Source organism: Gouania willdenowi, chromosome 21, assembly GCF_900634775.1.
Source record: "Gouania willdenowi chromosome 21, fGouWil2.1, whole genome shotgun sequence".
NCBI classification, from domain to species: Eukaryota; Metazoa; Chordata; class Actinopteri; order Blenniiformes; family Gobiesocidae; genus Gouania; species Gouania willdenowi.
The window spans coordinates 12,762,327-12,779,211 of record NC_041064.1 but is presented as its reverse complement, the minus strand read 5'-3'; the positions used below and the strand labels follow the sequence as shown (position 1 = coordinate 12,779,211).

Here is a 16,885-nt window from a genome sequence, read left to right as displayed (position 1 = left end):
AAGTGACACAGATGTGCCAGCGCAGGTATTTTTTGGTCTTTTATCTTCCGTTCTTTTTTCTGTATTTTGTTTGAAGTAGATTTATATTTGAGTAATTGAAAGTATAGAATACATTTAAGATTGTTTTAATTAGTTATCAGTAATTATTTTTAACACATTCCAGGCAACCCCACATGGGGTCATGACCCCAAGGTTGAAAAACACTGATTTAGGTTAAACTACCAGTATCTCCAAAAACAAAACATGTCTTATTTTGGCAAGTAAATGTTTATTGAAGGAAAGTCTCCAATTGTATAAATCACATCTTGCAACAAGTGGAAAACCCCCAATTTCACATTTTACAGATGTTCAGTGAAGAGATCATACTGAGTTCAACTACTTCTTAGTTGGTTCTGCATACGTTTTACTGGTTCTCAATGTTTTCAGATGCAAGACTCGTGATCAGTTTAAGAACCAGTATTACCAGATGATCCAGGATCAGTCTTTAGGAGCGTTATTTTAGCTGTGAGCGTTCTAGCTGTACTGCTAAGATGAGTCCATGGACATAGTGATATTAACTGATCCACTGTTAGTTGATGTTATCGGGATCTCGATTAGCGAGCTATTCATTTGGATAGAGGAGGAGGGTGAAGTCGTGGTTTCCTGTGTGACAGCAGGTGTAGTCTTCATAGTGATGGGAAGGGAAGTGAAGTCGGGTGGAGGCAGAGAAACGCCCGGAATGACTCCGGTTAGATCGAGAGAGGGAAGAGGAGGGAGACCTGCAGAGTGGAGCAGAGATACAATCTGAACTGCATCACAGTGCTTTAAAATTACTGTAATAGCTTGAGCAATTCAATTATTTTTTATTTCGCTATTTTAACCTTTATAACATTTTTTTATTGAAATATTTCTTTAACTACAGTGTCGGGGCAAAAACAAATGTACATCATTCTTCAGTCTTTCTTATAGCGATGTTTTTATTTTCTTCTGTCTTCCTGAAAACTGACCATTTTAACCACCTTTCTTCAAATTGTATTTCTTAGTCATTTGTGAGTTTTTCCTTTACAAATATTTGTGCAGTACACACTTCTCTTCAGTCGATGGTTCCATTTCATACCACGATCTGGTAATTACTTTTTTACATGCCGATAGTAGTATTTTTAACCTGATACTCATCTTTTCTTATGTCATGTCCCAAATTTTCCAAACACAATGTCTTGCACGTTTTGAGTATCGGATATCCGATTACCTTTGGCAACCTCTGCAATATTTGATCCCAAAACCCTTTTAATTTTTGGAAAGACGAGAATGTGTGTGTATGGTCCACGTCAAATTGCCCATATAATCTCCAACAGGGTTGTGGTGTAGATACCACTTTTTTCATAATTTTTGGAATAATAAGGAATCTGATATTCTTCAAAGTGAACTCCCTCCAAACGGTGGAGCTAGTGGCCATGCACTGCGACTTACACATAACAAACCATTCCTCTTCTGTTGTTTCTTCTTTCAACTGTTTTTCCCATTTTTCTTTAAAATATGGAGAGGAAGACCTTACTGTTTCCTCTCATAAGCCTTCTGAAATATCCCAACAATTCCATTATCAGTACGAGTTTTTAACTCCTTCTCAAAATAGTCTAAGCAATTACATTTTCAGTGAATGGTCAGAATAAATTTAACACATTTAATAGAATAGGTGTGAAAAGTAAAGTTTTTTTTTTTTCCCCATTCTTCCCAATAATTTTTTATTTATGATGGATTTAACTTGTTGATGACCACTGCTGTGACGCCAATGATTCATATTAAGGTTTATGTAAAATTTGAGTAAACTGGATTAATCTCTGATGATCTAAACATTACCTGCATGTGGTTGTAATCCAACTCCAGGAGGCAGAATGTGACTCACATCAGGCAGTGGGACGTTTAGGTTGGGAATATTAGGAAAAGGAGGGACAGCTGAAGGAAAGGGCATCATGCCTGTGTGATTAAAACATGAGAGCCATGTGAGCGTTAGTGCGCACACGCAGAGGGCTAGCACTAGTGACTTTGACCAACCTGGTAGAGTAGAAGCTGTATTCATGGAGAGTGAAACACTTTGTGGTGAGGTGATGTGTGTGGGTAGTGGCACTGGAGCAGCCCCTGAAACGTGGATGGAAAGACCATGAGCACTCGGACGGCACGAAATCAAGCACCAAATATTGTTTTTGTCAGATATTGGCAGTTATCTTTGTTCAGTGATCCTGATCTCAGTGCGGTAACTGAAGAACAAGCTCGACATACAGTAGCCGGATCAAATTTCATAAAGATTGGTCAATTACAAACCGAGATATGAGTTTTGGAAATTGATTCAGAATCAGTATATTGATCTGGATCCCCTCCAAAATTAATAGAATCTTCCATGATGTGATTACTGTTGATGTAACTCTGCTAACAGAGAACCAAACAATGATTGTTAATAATTAAATACCGTAATTAAAAGTGGTAATGCATCAATATGGAATTTTTTCCCTGATAATTCGATAACCTTCAGTTCTTTGGATGATAACTTGATGAAAAACGTACAATGTTGACTCCAATCAAATAAAAATATCTTTAGAAAACGGTTTATTTAAAAAAAAAAGTGGAAAAAGTTATCTATTGTAATTTCTAAATAAACAAAATTCAGTTTCCATCTTTTTTCCATAATATTAAACATATAAAAGGAAGTATACTGTTCAAAGACATATACAAAATAGATCTGTTCCTGTCAAAGGTGAGTAAATGTAGAAACTAGAACTAAATAAGCAGTTAATCTAAGTTTGACATGCTGCTGTTAAACTGTAAAGATGAGAGGTGCAATCAGTGTTATTTCTAAAACTGAAAAATGTCCCATTCCCCTCTTTCAAGGCTTATTAATTTATTATACACATGATAACTAGCAGTATAATAACTTATATTATAAATATGACATGGTATTGGACTGAAAATTAACATGTATCTATGAAATTGAACTAGAACACAAAAACTTAACCAGGCAAAATTGATTAGAAACATGACTACATAATTTCTGTTTTGTATAATAAAATTTTGAATGTATTTGTCCAATGCCAATTAACATCTAAATAAGTTATCTATAATTAAAAAGATGATCCGCAAACTAAATCTAGGTGATTTCTAGCTTCACCATATATCAAACACACAACTAGGGATGTCCCGATACAACTTTTTCATTTCCGATATGATACCGATATTGCAGCCTTGCGTATCGGTACCAATATTGGCATGAATCATACATACTTTTTTTTTTCTTTAAAAAAATAATAATTACTTATTTTGTAGCGTGGAATGTTAGAAAAAGCTTGATAAAGTGATGTCACTCAAACAAAGAACAATAATCAGCAACAATAGGTATGAGAAAAACTGACCCATTTATTATTAACTAATTGGTTACATGATTTTTAACCTTCAATATAATATCTACATTATTCTACAATTGAATAAAATAAATAAAATATTAATTGGGGGGAAATTTTTATCTTTTTTTTTTTTTTTTAAATCAGAGAATTTGGAAATTTGAATCCGATATCCGCTTTCAGGCTAATATCGGACCGATATCCGATCGGGACACCCCTACACACAACAGGCTGATGTATGGATGTATCAGCATACCTGGTTGAGACGTATTTAATACAGCAGTTGGAGAGCTGACAGACAAACCAGCCATAGAATGCTCCAATCCTGTGGATGTAGCTGCCACGTCGACAGGAACCGTGGGAACAACAGCTGAAAGTTGGACCTGATGAACAACATCAGTAAGTCAGCCAAGGTCGTTGTTTTTTTTTAACTGTGTTTACATTATCCATGACAAAGTCACCTCTGTGAAGCCATCCTGAGCTGATAAAGCTGCTTCATTTTGAGTTTTTCCAGAAAAACCGATTTTCTTGCCCTCCAAAAAAGGCAAAGTAGGTATTCTGTGCAGGTAGCCGAAGCCGATTCCACATCCCAGACTGCAAGAACACAAATGAAATATTACACACTCAAGGTAGCAACGAGTGGTGAGTACATTTGACCTAATTTATGTATTAGCTCAAAAAAACCAAAATTGCTTCAAAAAAAAACTGAACTAGTAAAGTGAATTCACTACAACAATAATGACTCACCTGCCCTCTCCCCCCCAGTCAGAGTTTGGGGTGATGACCACCTCACGACAGTTGTCTGTGTCAGTGTTGTAAACGTACAGCTTTAGCTCCTTCTCTTCATGAGTTTCCACGAGAGAGAAAAGATCTTCACTCTGTTATAAGACACTTACAATGGATCACTAAGCAAATTAAATAGACAAGAGACATACGTACACAAAATGACTCTTGCCCACCCCTTCCATTTTCCTACACTGACTCCCTCTTCCCTGTTCCCTTCCCCCTCACCTAGGTGTAACAGTGCCCTCTTTCTTTATATTCTCCCTTTAATAAAGTGTTTCTTACTCTTCCCTTGTGATGGTCACAATTATGCAATAAAATACATTTATTTATTTAATTGCAATAACAAAGCATGCAATGCTGTCTTAAAATGAATGCACTACTTGTAGTGTTGACCTTCGACAGCATGTACAGACGGAGAGAAAAAAAAAAAAACTCCAAAAACTAAAATTACAGAAAAATGACAAACATGAATATAAAATGAACATGAAATATGAGTATAAAATGAAAAATACACAAATTGACTCCAAAAAACTAATTGATAGCAGAAATTCCATAGAATGACTGCAAAAACACACAAATGGCTAAAAAAAACCCCACAAAAAGCAGAAACAAATTTACACAAGATGAGAGAAAAATCAATTAATTTACTCTCACAACAAAAACACACAAAATAATGACAAGAATACATAAAACAACAAAATAACAATGTAATGCACTAAACAAAAAAAAAAAAATACATAATGAATAAAAAAAAAGACACCAAACACACACAAAGACAACAAAAATGTACAAAATAATTCTAAAAAGACACAACATGACAATAAAACCCTCTGTTCTTTCCTGTATTGATTTTCAGACTGGTCGTTTTTCTAAATACTGACATGAATGTTGATAACGTGGCCCTTGGATCAGTTTCTGTTGTCCATCATCGAGCTGTTTACAATCAGTGGAGCACTTACCTCGTTCATAGCAGCATCAGCTCCAATAATGTAGTCGGCGTAAGGCCTCAGACCAGCGAGAGCAGCCGGAGAGTTCGGCTCCATATCCTGGACTCACAGCAGCACATACACACAAATTACAACACGTAAACACGCAAACCGAGCGTCCGTCTGTCCGTATACGCACCAGGACGTGCCACACGTTCTCATTGGCTCCTGCGAAGCTACAGAAGCGGATGCTGACTCCCAGCAGCCCCTGGCCCCCCCACAGGCTGCTGGGGACCACCGTGGTCTCCCTCACTGACAGAGTCTTACTGCTGTATAAGATCATCTTCACTGGCCTCTCCACGTTCATCTTCAGCAGCTCTTTAAGGGTGTCATTGTCCCTGTTCTGATGGATCAATAACACAGTCAGTTCATCACAAACCATTATAATGTATCTCTCCTGTGGGAGGAAACTCACCAGCCTGGTGTCACAGACGGAGATAATGAAATCAAAAAAGGGCTCTAGTCCTGCTCGGTGACCGGGAGAGTTCTCCTGCACCTATAAAAGAACAACAGACCACAGAAATCATGACCATTGTTGTATATATCTGTATTATATTTGTACTTTTGTATAATTATCATTATTTATCTTTTTTAATTTTGTTGTACTGTAATGTATGCACTTGTATTTAATCCTTATTTAATTAACAGTCTTAATTAATTATGTATGATTTTTCTTTCTCTTTCTTTCTTTCTTTTGAGTTTATTCTCTTTATTTGTAATATTTCTTGAGCCTCTGTAACGCAAGTCATTTCCCCTTGGGATAAATAAAGTATTTCTGATTCCGATACTTTATGATAGGGATGTTGAAAAAAATCGATTCGGCGATATATCGCAATATTACTGTATGTCGCGCGATTCTTAATGTATCCATATCTATTTTTTTTTTAAACAAAAACAAAAAAAAAATAATTTTTTAAACTTTTATTTAACCAGGAAAGTCTTTTTCACTGCAGGAGACATTGTAACTGCACAAAGAAGTGCACTGAAACCTGGGCATGTTGACCAGCTTGTGTTTTTTCAATAAAATCTAAAAACAAAGTACTAACTTTCTACATTTATTTGTTGTTCTAGACATATACCTCAGTTAAGTTGCACTAAAGTCATGTTGCACTACATCAAAGTTGGTTTAAAAGCCACAGGCAGATTGTATGTTATTTTTTTATTTTAAGTTGTTGGCACATGGCATGTTAAAGCCAATGTTTTGAGTGTAAAATATGCCAATAAAATATATGTCATACATAATGATCTCATGAAGGTGTAGACATTTACAGATTAGTTGTTTCTTAAGTCAAATATTTATCAAAAAAAATTGCAATAGTCACCTTATACTTAAATATCGGGATATCGTATTATGATACTAATTGTATCGCCAGATGCCAGGCAATACATACCCCTACTTTATGAGATGAGATACTGATTGAATCCTGTAAGACAGGGGTTGATTTTGAATAAGTTGTGCTGAGTAATGGATTTAATTCCAACATAATGAGTAATTTCTTGTCCTATTGCAGACACTGAATGTGTCCCCCAGACAGTTTTTCCACTTAAATGGCATTAATGGAAAAATAATGTGACCTTATTTTCCTACGAATCCGTTCCTCATATGATCAAGCTGCCAAACATATAACCAGATATGAAATATGTATGAACAGATACAAGGAAAAAGTTAGTAGATTATAAGGGTTGGATAAAATCTGGCCCATACTCACAGGAAATGGCAAAAACTTGTGTTCTAAATCAGAGTAAATTATACAAATTGACATATACAGTATAAGCCACTGTTGCTCTTGCTGCAGAAGATAGTTCGTAAACATGTAAACAATAGACTAATAGTCACTCAATTAATTTGAATGATGGAGGAGGGTTTAACAATCAAAGCCAAAGGTGAGGAGTGGTACTACCAACCCTGGACAGGACGCTGGCCTGACACAGAGCAACACAGAGACTGCTTTTAACAGAACGTAGATGTTTGAGGGTTGAGAAGAAAGACAGGAGGAGAAAACCTACACAAGCATGAGAAAGACATGCAAACATTCAGGTTTCAAGTTTATACCGAGAGTCATATTCCAGCCTTAAGGCACTTTGCTGTCTCAGTGCTGCACTCACATAGTTTAGACACTTTTTAAAGATTCACATTAGATATAGATGCAGCCTTGCTTCTTTTTCAGGGAGAAAAACTTGGTTCTGCTGTATTCACCCTGTGCAGAAAATGATCTCACTGTTATTCAGACTCATCTAATCCTCTCAAATGTTTGATCGCTGTGTATAATATGTCAGCGGATAAGATTCATTGGCCCCAGATCAAGTTCAGAGCGATCCATCCATCATAACAAGACATGTTCATATTTCAGAACTGATCCTGCTTGTTTGTGATGGTGTAGGAGAGCTCCAGATGGCCAATAGGAGGAAAGCATAAAGTCACATGACTAGTGTACAAGTAAAATGAAACATTAAGTCAAAACAAAATTTGCAGATTACGGTAAACACTTGAACATATCCAATTAGAGAAACCAGATTTGGTGTTACGCATCTACTGGTGTCCCTTGTTTCTTGTGATTTTTGATCATGTTTGTTAAACTGTATTTAAAAACAAATTAAAAATACAGAGTAGCCAGGATTAGTGACAAGTTTTGCCAGCTCAGATATATATATATATATATATATATATATATATATATATATATATATATATATATATATATATATATATATATATATATATTATTTTTTTTATTGCATGTAATTAATTAATTGATTTTTATAATTATTACTATTATTAAATAGATTATATTTATCAATAGAATACAGTTGTTCAAGATTGTGTGTTGTTTTATTTTCATTTTCATTTCATTTCATTTATTTATTTGTTTTTTGTTTTTTTCGAGCAGGGACAAGAAAACAAAACACAAAAGGAACAAAAAAAACTCTTTGTGTACAAGGAACCTCCAACAGAGAAAAACATGTGATGTTCAAAATAATAGATAAGATAGAGAAGAAAATAATAATAATAATAATAATAATAATAATAATAGATAAGATCCATGTACACTTATAATTGTGATAATATGTCAGCTCAAAAGTGAGTGGGAAAAAGAAAGAGTTTTCTAATCCCACCCCAAGAATAAAAAAGAATAATAATTAATAAATAATAATAATAATAATTAATCAGTAATTATCTATATTATTACTATTTTATTAATTACTAGATATTTCAGGGGACCCCACATGGGGTACCGACCCCAAGGTTGAGAAGGCTGGTGTAAGTAAATAGCTGTAACAAAGTGTCATAAAAGTGTGAACAGTTTCCAATCACTAAAGTCCTGGCACCGGATACCACAGCACACCTTTAAATACTGGATTCTACAGCATCAGTGGCTTTGCTGAAGCACATATTCCTGCTATTATTGATTCGATCCCAACATGTCACACCTGTTTTTGTTTGGAGGATAAATCACAGGACGTTTCCAGTCAGTGAACACACCCAGTCCCACATCCCAGTGCAGGTCACACCGGTTATTCAGGTCAATGTGCGCGCGCGCGCCTCTCCAACGCACGGAAATCTGCTGATGATTGTGAACGTCATCAGTGACAATAAACACGTGCACGGGCCGAGCACCAACCATCGGACTCTCACATGATGTTAGTGTTGGAGCTGCATGGAGGACTCACACAGTGATGCAGATGTTGATGCAGGTGTTGTGTTCTTCTTACCCTCAGTACGTGGTAGCCATCGGATCCTCCTCCTGGTATGTCCACGCTCTGGGAGCCTCCCATGTGTGTGTGTGTGTGTGTGTGTGTGTGTGTGTAAACCTGTGATCTACTATCGGGTGGATGAGGATCTGTCTCTCATTCTACTGGCTGAGGTTCTCCAGTCCGGTTCCTGGTTCTACGCACTTCCGCTGTGGCGCAATGGTGTACGCACAGCATCCGTGACGTCATGAAGCGACGCATCGGTAGATAGAAACTGAATTATTGTTTTGGTCAAATATTACATTCATAAAGCTAAATACACAAAAAGCCAAACCCACCGGTGTTGTATTGAAAACAGAAATGGAAAGATACCTGTTCGCATTAATAAATAAAAAACTGTACTCGAAAAGAAGAAGTGAAAACCATAAATACAGTATATGCAGAAACTTTCAACTTTTTCTATTCGTCATGTTCATCTATTTCTGACTGTACTCCTTTACTTTCTTAACCCCTCGCATTATTTTTTTGTTTTGTTTGTATGTTTGAGTTTGGTTCAATGTTCCTTAATTCTGTTCCTCTGCATCTGCCCCACGATGCAACCCATACATGTATTGTGTCTTTGTAAATATGTCAATAAAAAACGTAGAAACCTGAAAAAAAGAAAGAGAAAAAGAAACGTAGAAACCTGGAGGTTCTGATCAGGCCATAGTAAAGGAAAGGGGCTGCATATAAACATGCAGAAATGAAAGGATTACTATAACTAAAAAATTACAGTAACGTGAGTACTAGTGATCACGTTACTGTAATGGAGTTGTACTTAAGTAAATTGTCACATTTTTTTTTTTTTTTTTAATTCCGTTTCATTTAACATATGTCAATTTTTTATGCCTTACTGCATTTTCATCCCAGTTTTAGTGTGTACATCATATTTGCACTAGTTTTTAGGGTCATGTGATAGTCTTATCTCAAAAAAAACAAAACAAAAAAAACAAACATTTTTTTCAATTTTTATGCCTTACTATATATAGCCTTACCTCTGATTTGGGGTGTTTGTCATTATTTTCCTCATCTTCAACGTATTCAATTTTTTTTACTCCTCACTGCATTTTCAACCCAGTTTAAGTGTGTGCATCATATTTCTATTCGTTTTTAAGGTCATGTGACAGTCTTATCTAAAAAAAAAAAAAAAAAAAAAAAAATCCTTTTTTTTCCTTTTCTTTTTCAATTTTTATGCCTTACTACAGCCTTACCTCTGATTTGGGGTGTTTGACATTATTTTCTAATTTTCCACGTTTTGTAGTTTTCATCCCTTACTGCTTTTTCACACCAGTTTGTATGTGCGTCATATTTTGATTAGTTTTAGGGTCTCGTGAAAACATTATCTTGCAGGAAGAAAAAAAAAATCCTCAGTCCCTAAATAGAAGTCCTAATTTCCTAAGTTTTTTCATTTTTATGGCTTACTGCATTTTCACCCCAGTTTAAGGGTGCTGATTATGTTTGCACTAGTTTTTAAAGTCTTGTGATATCTCATTAAAAAAAAAATATCAAAAGTTTTTCAATTTGTTATGCCTTATAGCCTTTGATTTTTGGTATTTGCATTTTTTGCTCATTTTTCATTTACCGCTTTTTTTCCCTCATTTTTCACACCTCACTGCATTTCCACTCCAGTTTAAATGTGTGCATCATACTTGGATTAGTTTCAGGGTCTCTCCGTGTTTGATATTCTTGAGGTGAAGCCTCTGGACCTTCAGTCAAAGGTGAAGACTATAAGCTGGTTAGCTTTATTTTTAAATTAATTCAGGGTAAGTTGGGGAAATAATTTAATTCAAATTCAGATATCCTATAACACATATTTTCAAGCATTTTTTTTTTATTGTTCATGCCTGAATTTTGGAAATATTAATATTCATTGTATAAACCCTTTCATGTAATTCATCATTTGCCTGTGAAATTTAGAAGAAGAAACATTTTCAGCATCATTGTTATTCTCATTGCTATGTTTTATTTTCGGTATTTTTTTTTATTGATGCGTAAGAAAATGTATAATCATTTAAGAGTTTCTCAATAATAGAAGTTATAGTGTTTATATATTCCACAAACCATTATTATTTTTTAAATATCATTGAAGATTACATGTGAATTTCTAAAAAAGTGGAGTCAAGATCAAACAGCCACACATTTAAATGTGTAGAAAATTCCAACTTTTATTTCTAACACCTGTATTGTACATCCATCCATCCATCCATCCATCCATCCATCCATCCATCCGTCCTATTATTCCTTAGCATGTAATGCATAAAGCTCCCTGCAGAGGGCGCCACTTACAAGCACGCAAACTCACTGCCAAGTCAGAGCCTCTGAACAACATAACATATTTTCTACGACATGGTAAAACAAGATAATGCAAACAAATCTCACTCTAGTTCTTGAAGAACATGCAAACTCCACTTGGTATATATAACACACTCCTGAACCAAACATTTGGCATTGTTGCCTAACCAACCACCATCACCAACAAGCAAGCTTCAAACCTGCTGCACTGAAATACATTATGTTTGTTAACAGTAAACAATTAGCCTGAAAATCCAGACAATAATCTATTTGTATTACAGCTAGATCTGTCACTGGTAAAATGGCTGAGTCTGGAACAGTTCAAAGCGATATAGCCTTACCTCTGATTTGGTGTTTGTCACCTTTTTCCTCATTTTTCACTTTTTCTAATTTGTCAAGCCTTACTGCATTGTAATACCAGTTTAAGTGTGCACATCATAATTGCACTAGTTTTTACGGTCAAGTATCAGCCTTATCTCAGAAAAAAAAAATCTAAATGTTTTCTGTTTTTATGCCTTACTAGCCTTACCTCTGATTTGCGGTGTTAGTCATTTTTTTTCTAATTTTCCACTTTTTAATTTTTTCCATGCCTTACTGCATTTTAATACCATTTTAAGTGTGCGCATCATATTTGCACTAGTTTTTATGGTCATGTGACAGCCTTATCTCAGAATTTTTTTGTTGTTAAAAAATCAGTTTTTATGCCTTACCTCTGATTTGCGGTGTTTGTCATTTTTTTTCTAATTTTCCACTTTTTTCCCATTTTTCAAGCCTTAATGCATTTTAATACCAGTTTGAGTGTGTGCATTATATTTTTATTAATTTTTAAGGTCATGTAACAGCCTTATCTCAGAAAAAAAAATTAAAAATAAAATTTTTTTATGCCTTATTATAGCATTACCTCTGATTTGCAGTGTTAGTCATTTTTTTTCAAATTTTCCACTTTTTCTATTTTTTTATGCCTCAATGCTTTTTAATACAATTTTAAGTGTGCACATCATATTTTATCTCAGAATTTTTTTTTGTTAAAAAAATCAGTTTTTATGCCTTACTATAGCCTTACCTCTGATTAGCGGTGTTTGTCTTTTTTTTCTAATTTTCCACTTTTTTCCCATTTTTCAAGCCTTAATGCATTTTAATACCAGTTTGAGTGTGTGCATTATATTTTTATTAATTTTTAAGGTCATGTAACAGCCTTATCTCAGAAAAAAAAATTAAAAATAAAATTTTTTTATGCCTTATTATAGCATTACCTCTGATTTGCAGTGTTAGTCATTTTTTTTCAAATTTTCCACTTTTTCTATTTTTTTATGCCTCAATGCTTTTTAATACAATTTTAAGTGTGCACATCATATTTTATCTCAGAATTTTTTTTTGTTAAAAAAATCAGTTTTTATGCCTTACTATAGCCTTACCTCTGATTAGTGTTTCTATGAGTTTTTAAGGTCATGTGAAAGCCTTATCTCAGAAGAAGAAAAAATGAGTTTTTATGCCTTACTATAGCCTTACCTCTGATTTGTGGTGTTTGTCATTTTTTTCTAATTTTCCACTTTTTCTATTTTTTTATGCCTCAATGCTTTTTAATACCATTTTTAGTGTGCACATCATATTTGCACTATTTTTAAGGTTATATGACAACCTTATCTCAAAAAAAAAAAATCTAAATTTTTTCATTTTTATGGCTTACTATAGCCTTACCTCTGATTTGCAGTGTCATTTTTTTCTAATTTTCCACTTTTTTATTTTTTCATGCCTTACTGCATTTTAATGCCAGTTTAAGTGTGTGCATCATATTTGCACTAGTTTTTAAGGTCATGTGACAGCCTTATCTCAGAATTTTTCTTTGTTAATTTTTTTTCTAATTTTCCACTTTTTAATTTTTTCCATGCCTTATTGCATTTTAATACCAGTTTAAGTGTGTGCATCATATTTCTATGAGTTTTTAAGGTCATGTGACAGCCTTATCTCAGAATTTTTATTTGTTTATTTTTTTTCTAATTTTGCACTTTTTAATTTTTTCCATGCCTTATTGCATTTTAATACCAGTTTAAGTGTGTGCATCATATTTGTATGAATTTTTCAGGTCATGTGACAGCTTTATCTCAGAAAAAAAAAATCTTTTTTTTAATTTTTATGCCTTACTATAGCCTTACCTCTGATTTGCGGTGTTTGTCATTTTTTCTAATTTTCCACTTTTTTATCATTTTTCAAGCCTTAATGCATTTTAATACCAGTTTGAGTGTTTGCATCATATTTTTATTAATTTTTAGGGTCATGTGACAGTCTTATCTCAGAAAAAAAAAAAAATTTAATTTTTTTTTTTTTTTAATGCCTTGCTATAGCCTTGCTTTTGATTTCGGGTGTTCATCATTTTTTTCAGATTTTCCACTTTTTCTATTTTTTTTTTGCCTCAATGCTTTTTAATACCGTTTTAAGTGTGCACATCATATTTGCACTAGTTTTTATGGTCATGTGACAGCCTTATCTCAGAATTTTTTTTTGTTAAAAAAATCAGTTTTTATGCCTTACTATAGCCTTACCTCTGATTAGCGGTGTTTGTCTTTTTTTTTTCTAATTTTCCACTTTTTAATTTTTTCATGCCTTACTGCATTTTAATGCCAGTTTAAGTGTGTGCATCATATTTGCACTAGTTTTTAAGGTCATGTGACAGCCTTATCTCAGAATTTTTCTTTGTTAATTTTTTTTCTAATTTTCCACTTTTTAATTTTTTCCATGCCTTATTGCATTTTAATACCAGTTTAAGTGTGTGCATCATATTTCTATGAGTTTTTAAGGTCATGTGACAGCCTTATCTCAGAATTTTTATTTGTTTATTTTTTTTCTAATTTTGCACTTTTTAATTTTTTCCATGCCTTATTGCATTTTAATACCAGTTTAAGTGTGTGCATCATATTTGTATGAATTTTTCAGGTCATGTGACAGCTTTATCTCAGAAAAAAAAATTTTTTTTTTTAATTTTTATGCCTTACTATAGCCTTACCTCTGATTTGCGGTGTTTGTCATTTTTTCTAATTTTCCACTTTTTTATCATTTTTCAAGCCTTAATGCATTTTAATACCAGTTTGAGTGTTTGCATCATATTTTTATTAATTTTTAGGGTCATGTGACAGTCTTATCTCAGAAAAAAAAAAATTTTAATTTTTTTTTTTTTTAATGCCTTGCTATAGCCTTGCTTTTGATTTCGGGTGTTCATCATTTTTTTCAGATTTTCCACTTTTTCTATTTTTTTTTTGCCTCAATGCTTTTTAATACCGTTTTAAGTGTGCACATCATATTTGCACTAGTTTTTATGGTCATGTGACAGCCTTATCTCAGAATTTTTTTTGTTAAAAAAATCAGTTTTTATGCCTTACTATAGCCTTACCTCTGATTAGCGGTGTTTGTCTTTTTTTTTTCTAATTTTCCACTTTTTAATTTTTTCCATGCCTTATTGCATTTTAATACCAGTTTAAGTGTGTGCATCATATTTCTATGAGTTTTTAAGGTCATGTGACAGCCTTATCTCAGAATTTTTATTTGTTTATTTTTTTTCTAATTTTCCACTTTTTATTTTTTTCCATGCCATACTGCATTTTAATACCAGTTTAAGTGTGTGCATCATATTTCTATGAATTTTTCAGGTCATGTGACAGCTTTATCTCAGAAAAAAAAAATCTTTTTTTTAATTTTTATGCCTTACTATAGCCTTACCTCTGATTTGCGGTGTTTGTCATTTTTTTCTAATTTTCCACTTTTTTATCATTTTTCAAGCCTTAATGCATTTTAATACCAGTTTGAGTGTTTGCATCATATTTTTATTAATTTTTAGGGTCATGTGACAGTCTTATCTCAGAAAAAAAAAATTTTAATTTTTTTTTTTTTAATGCCTTGCTATAGCCTTGCTTTTGATTTCGGGTGTTCATCATTTTTTTCAGATTTTCCACTTTTTCTATTTTTTTTTTGCCTCAATGCTTTTTAATACCGTTTTAAGTGTGCACATCATATTTGCACTAGTTTTTATGGTCATGTGACAGCCTTATCTCAGAATTTTTTTTGTTAAAAAAATCAGTTTTTATGCCTTACTATAGCCTTACCTCTGATTAGCGGTGTTTGTCTTTTTTTTTCTAATTTTCCACTTTTTAATTTTTTCCATGCCTTATTGCATTTTAATACCAGTTTAAGTGTGTGCATCATATTTCTATGAATTTTTCAGGTCATGTGACAGCTTTATCTCAGAAAAAAAAATCTTTTTTTTAATTTTTATGCCTTACTATAGCCTTACCTCTGATTTGCGGTGTTTGTCATTTTTTTCTAATTTTCCACTTTTTTCTCATTTTTCAAGCCTTAATGCATTTTAATACCAGTTTGAGTGTGTGCATCATATTTTTATTAATTTTTAAGGTCATGTGACAGTCTTATCTCAGAAAAAAAAAAAATATTATTATTTTTTTTTTAATGCCTTGCTATAGCCTTGCTTTTGATTTCGGGTGTTCGTCATTTTTTTCAAATTTTCCACTTTTTCTATTTTTTTTTTTTGCCTCAATGCTTTTTAATACCGTTTTAAGTGTGCACATCATATTTGCACTAGTTTTTATGGTCATGTGACAGCCTTATCTCAGAATTTTTTTTTTGTTAAAAAAATCAGTTTTTATGCCTTACTATAGCCTTACCTCTGATTAGCGGTGTTTGTCTTTTTTTTCTAATTTTCCACTTTTTAATTTTTTCCATGCCATATTGCATTTTAATACCAGTTTAAGTGTGTGCATCATATTTCTATGAGTTTTTAAGGTCATGTGACAGCCTTATCTCAGAATTTTTATTTGTTTATTTTTTTTCTAATTTTCCACTTTTTAATTTTTTCCATGCCTTACTGCATTTTAATACCAGTTTAAGTGTGTGCATCATATTTCTATGAGTTTTTAAGGTCATGTGACAGCCTTATCTCAGATTTTTTATTTGTTTATTTTTTTTCTAATTTTGCACTTTTTAATTTTTTCCATGCCTTACTGCATTTTAATACCAGTTTAAGTGTGTGCATCATATTTCTATGAATTTTTCAGGTCATGTGACAGCTTTATCTCAGAAAAAAAAAAATCTTTTTTTTAATTTTTATGCCTTACTATAGCCTTACCTCTGATTTGCGGTGTTTGTCATTTTTTTTCTAATTTTCCACTTTTTTATCATTTTTCAAGCCTTAATGCATTTTAATACCAGTTTGAGTGTTTGCATCATATTTTTATTAATTTTTAGGGTCATGTGACAGTCTTATCTCAGAAAAAAAAAAATTCAATTTTTTTTTTTTAATGCCTTGCTATAGCCTTGCTTTTGATTTCGGGTGTTCATCATTTTTTTCAGATTTTCCACTTTTTCTATTTTTTTTTTTTTGCCTCAATGCTTTTTAATACCGTTTTAAGTGTGCACATCATATTTGCCCTAGTTTTTATGGTCATGTGACAGCCTTATCTCAGAATTTTTTTTTGTTAAAAAAATCAGTTTTTATGCCTTACTATAGCCTTACCTCTGATTAGCGGTGTTTGTCTTTTTTTTCTAATTTTCCACTTTTTTCTCATTTTTCAAGCCTTAATGCATTTTTTATTAATTTTTAAGGTCATGTGACAGTCTTATCTCAGAAATTTTTTTTTTTTTTTTTTTTTTTTAATGCCTTGCTATAGCCTTGCTTTTGATTTCGGGTGTTCGTCATTTTTTTCAAATTTTCCACTTTTT

At 32.9% G+C, this 16,885-nt stretch overlaps 1 protein-coding gene across 1 annotated transcript; it reads right to left on the bottom strand.

The window, feature by feature from the left end:
• Positions 1-385: 385 nt before the first annotated feature.
• On the bottom strand, positions 386-9,033 carry LOC114455129 (Golgi reassembly-stacking protein 2-like). The gene is made up of 10 exons (XM_028436171.1): positions 8,852-9,033; positions 5,556-5,636; positions 5,280-5,483; positions 5,114-5,200; positions 4,116-4,246; positions 3,830-3,962; positions 3,625-3,751; positions 2,032-2,115; positions 1,837-1,953; positions 386-758 (listed from the first exon to the last, which is right to left on the bottom strand). Exons 1-10 carry the CDS (start codon positions 8,912-8,914, stop codon positions 526-528), a joined length of 1,260 nt encoding a protein of 419 aa, XP_028291972.1. The 5' UTR covers positions 8,915-9,033; the 3' UTR covers positions 386-525.
• Positions 9,034-16,885: the final 7,852 nt, after the last annotated feature.

Bases quoted from the DNA above. Each gene is read 5' to 3' on its own strand.
- LOC114455129 (XM_028436171.1), bottom strand. From the start codon at position 8,914: ATGGGAGGCTCCCAGAGCGTGGACATACCAGGAGGAGGATCCGATGGC. The intron at 5,637-8,851 runs GTAAGAAGAACA...GTTCTTTTATAG, and splicing joins ATGGCTACCACGTACTGAGG to GTGCAGGAGAACTCTCCCGG. The intron at 3,963-4,115 runs GTGAGTCATTAT...GTGTTCTTGCAG, and splicing joins GACTGGGGGGGAGAGGGCAG to TCTGGGATGTGGAATCGGCT.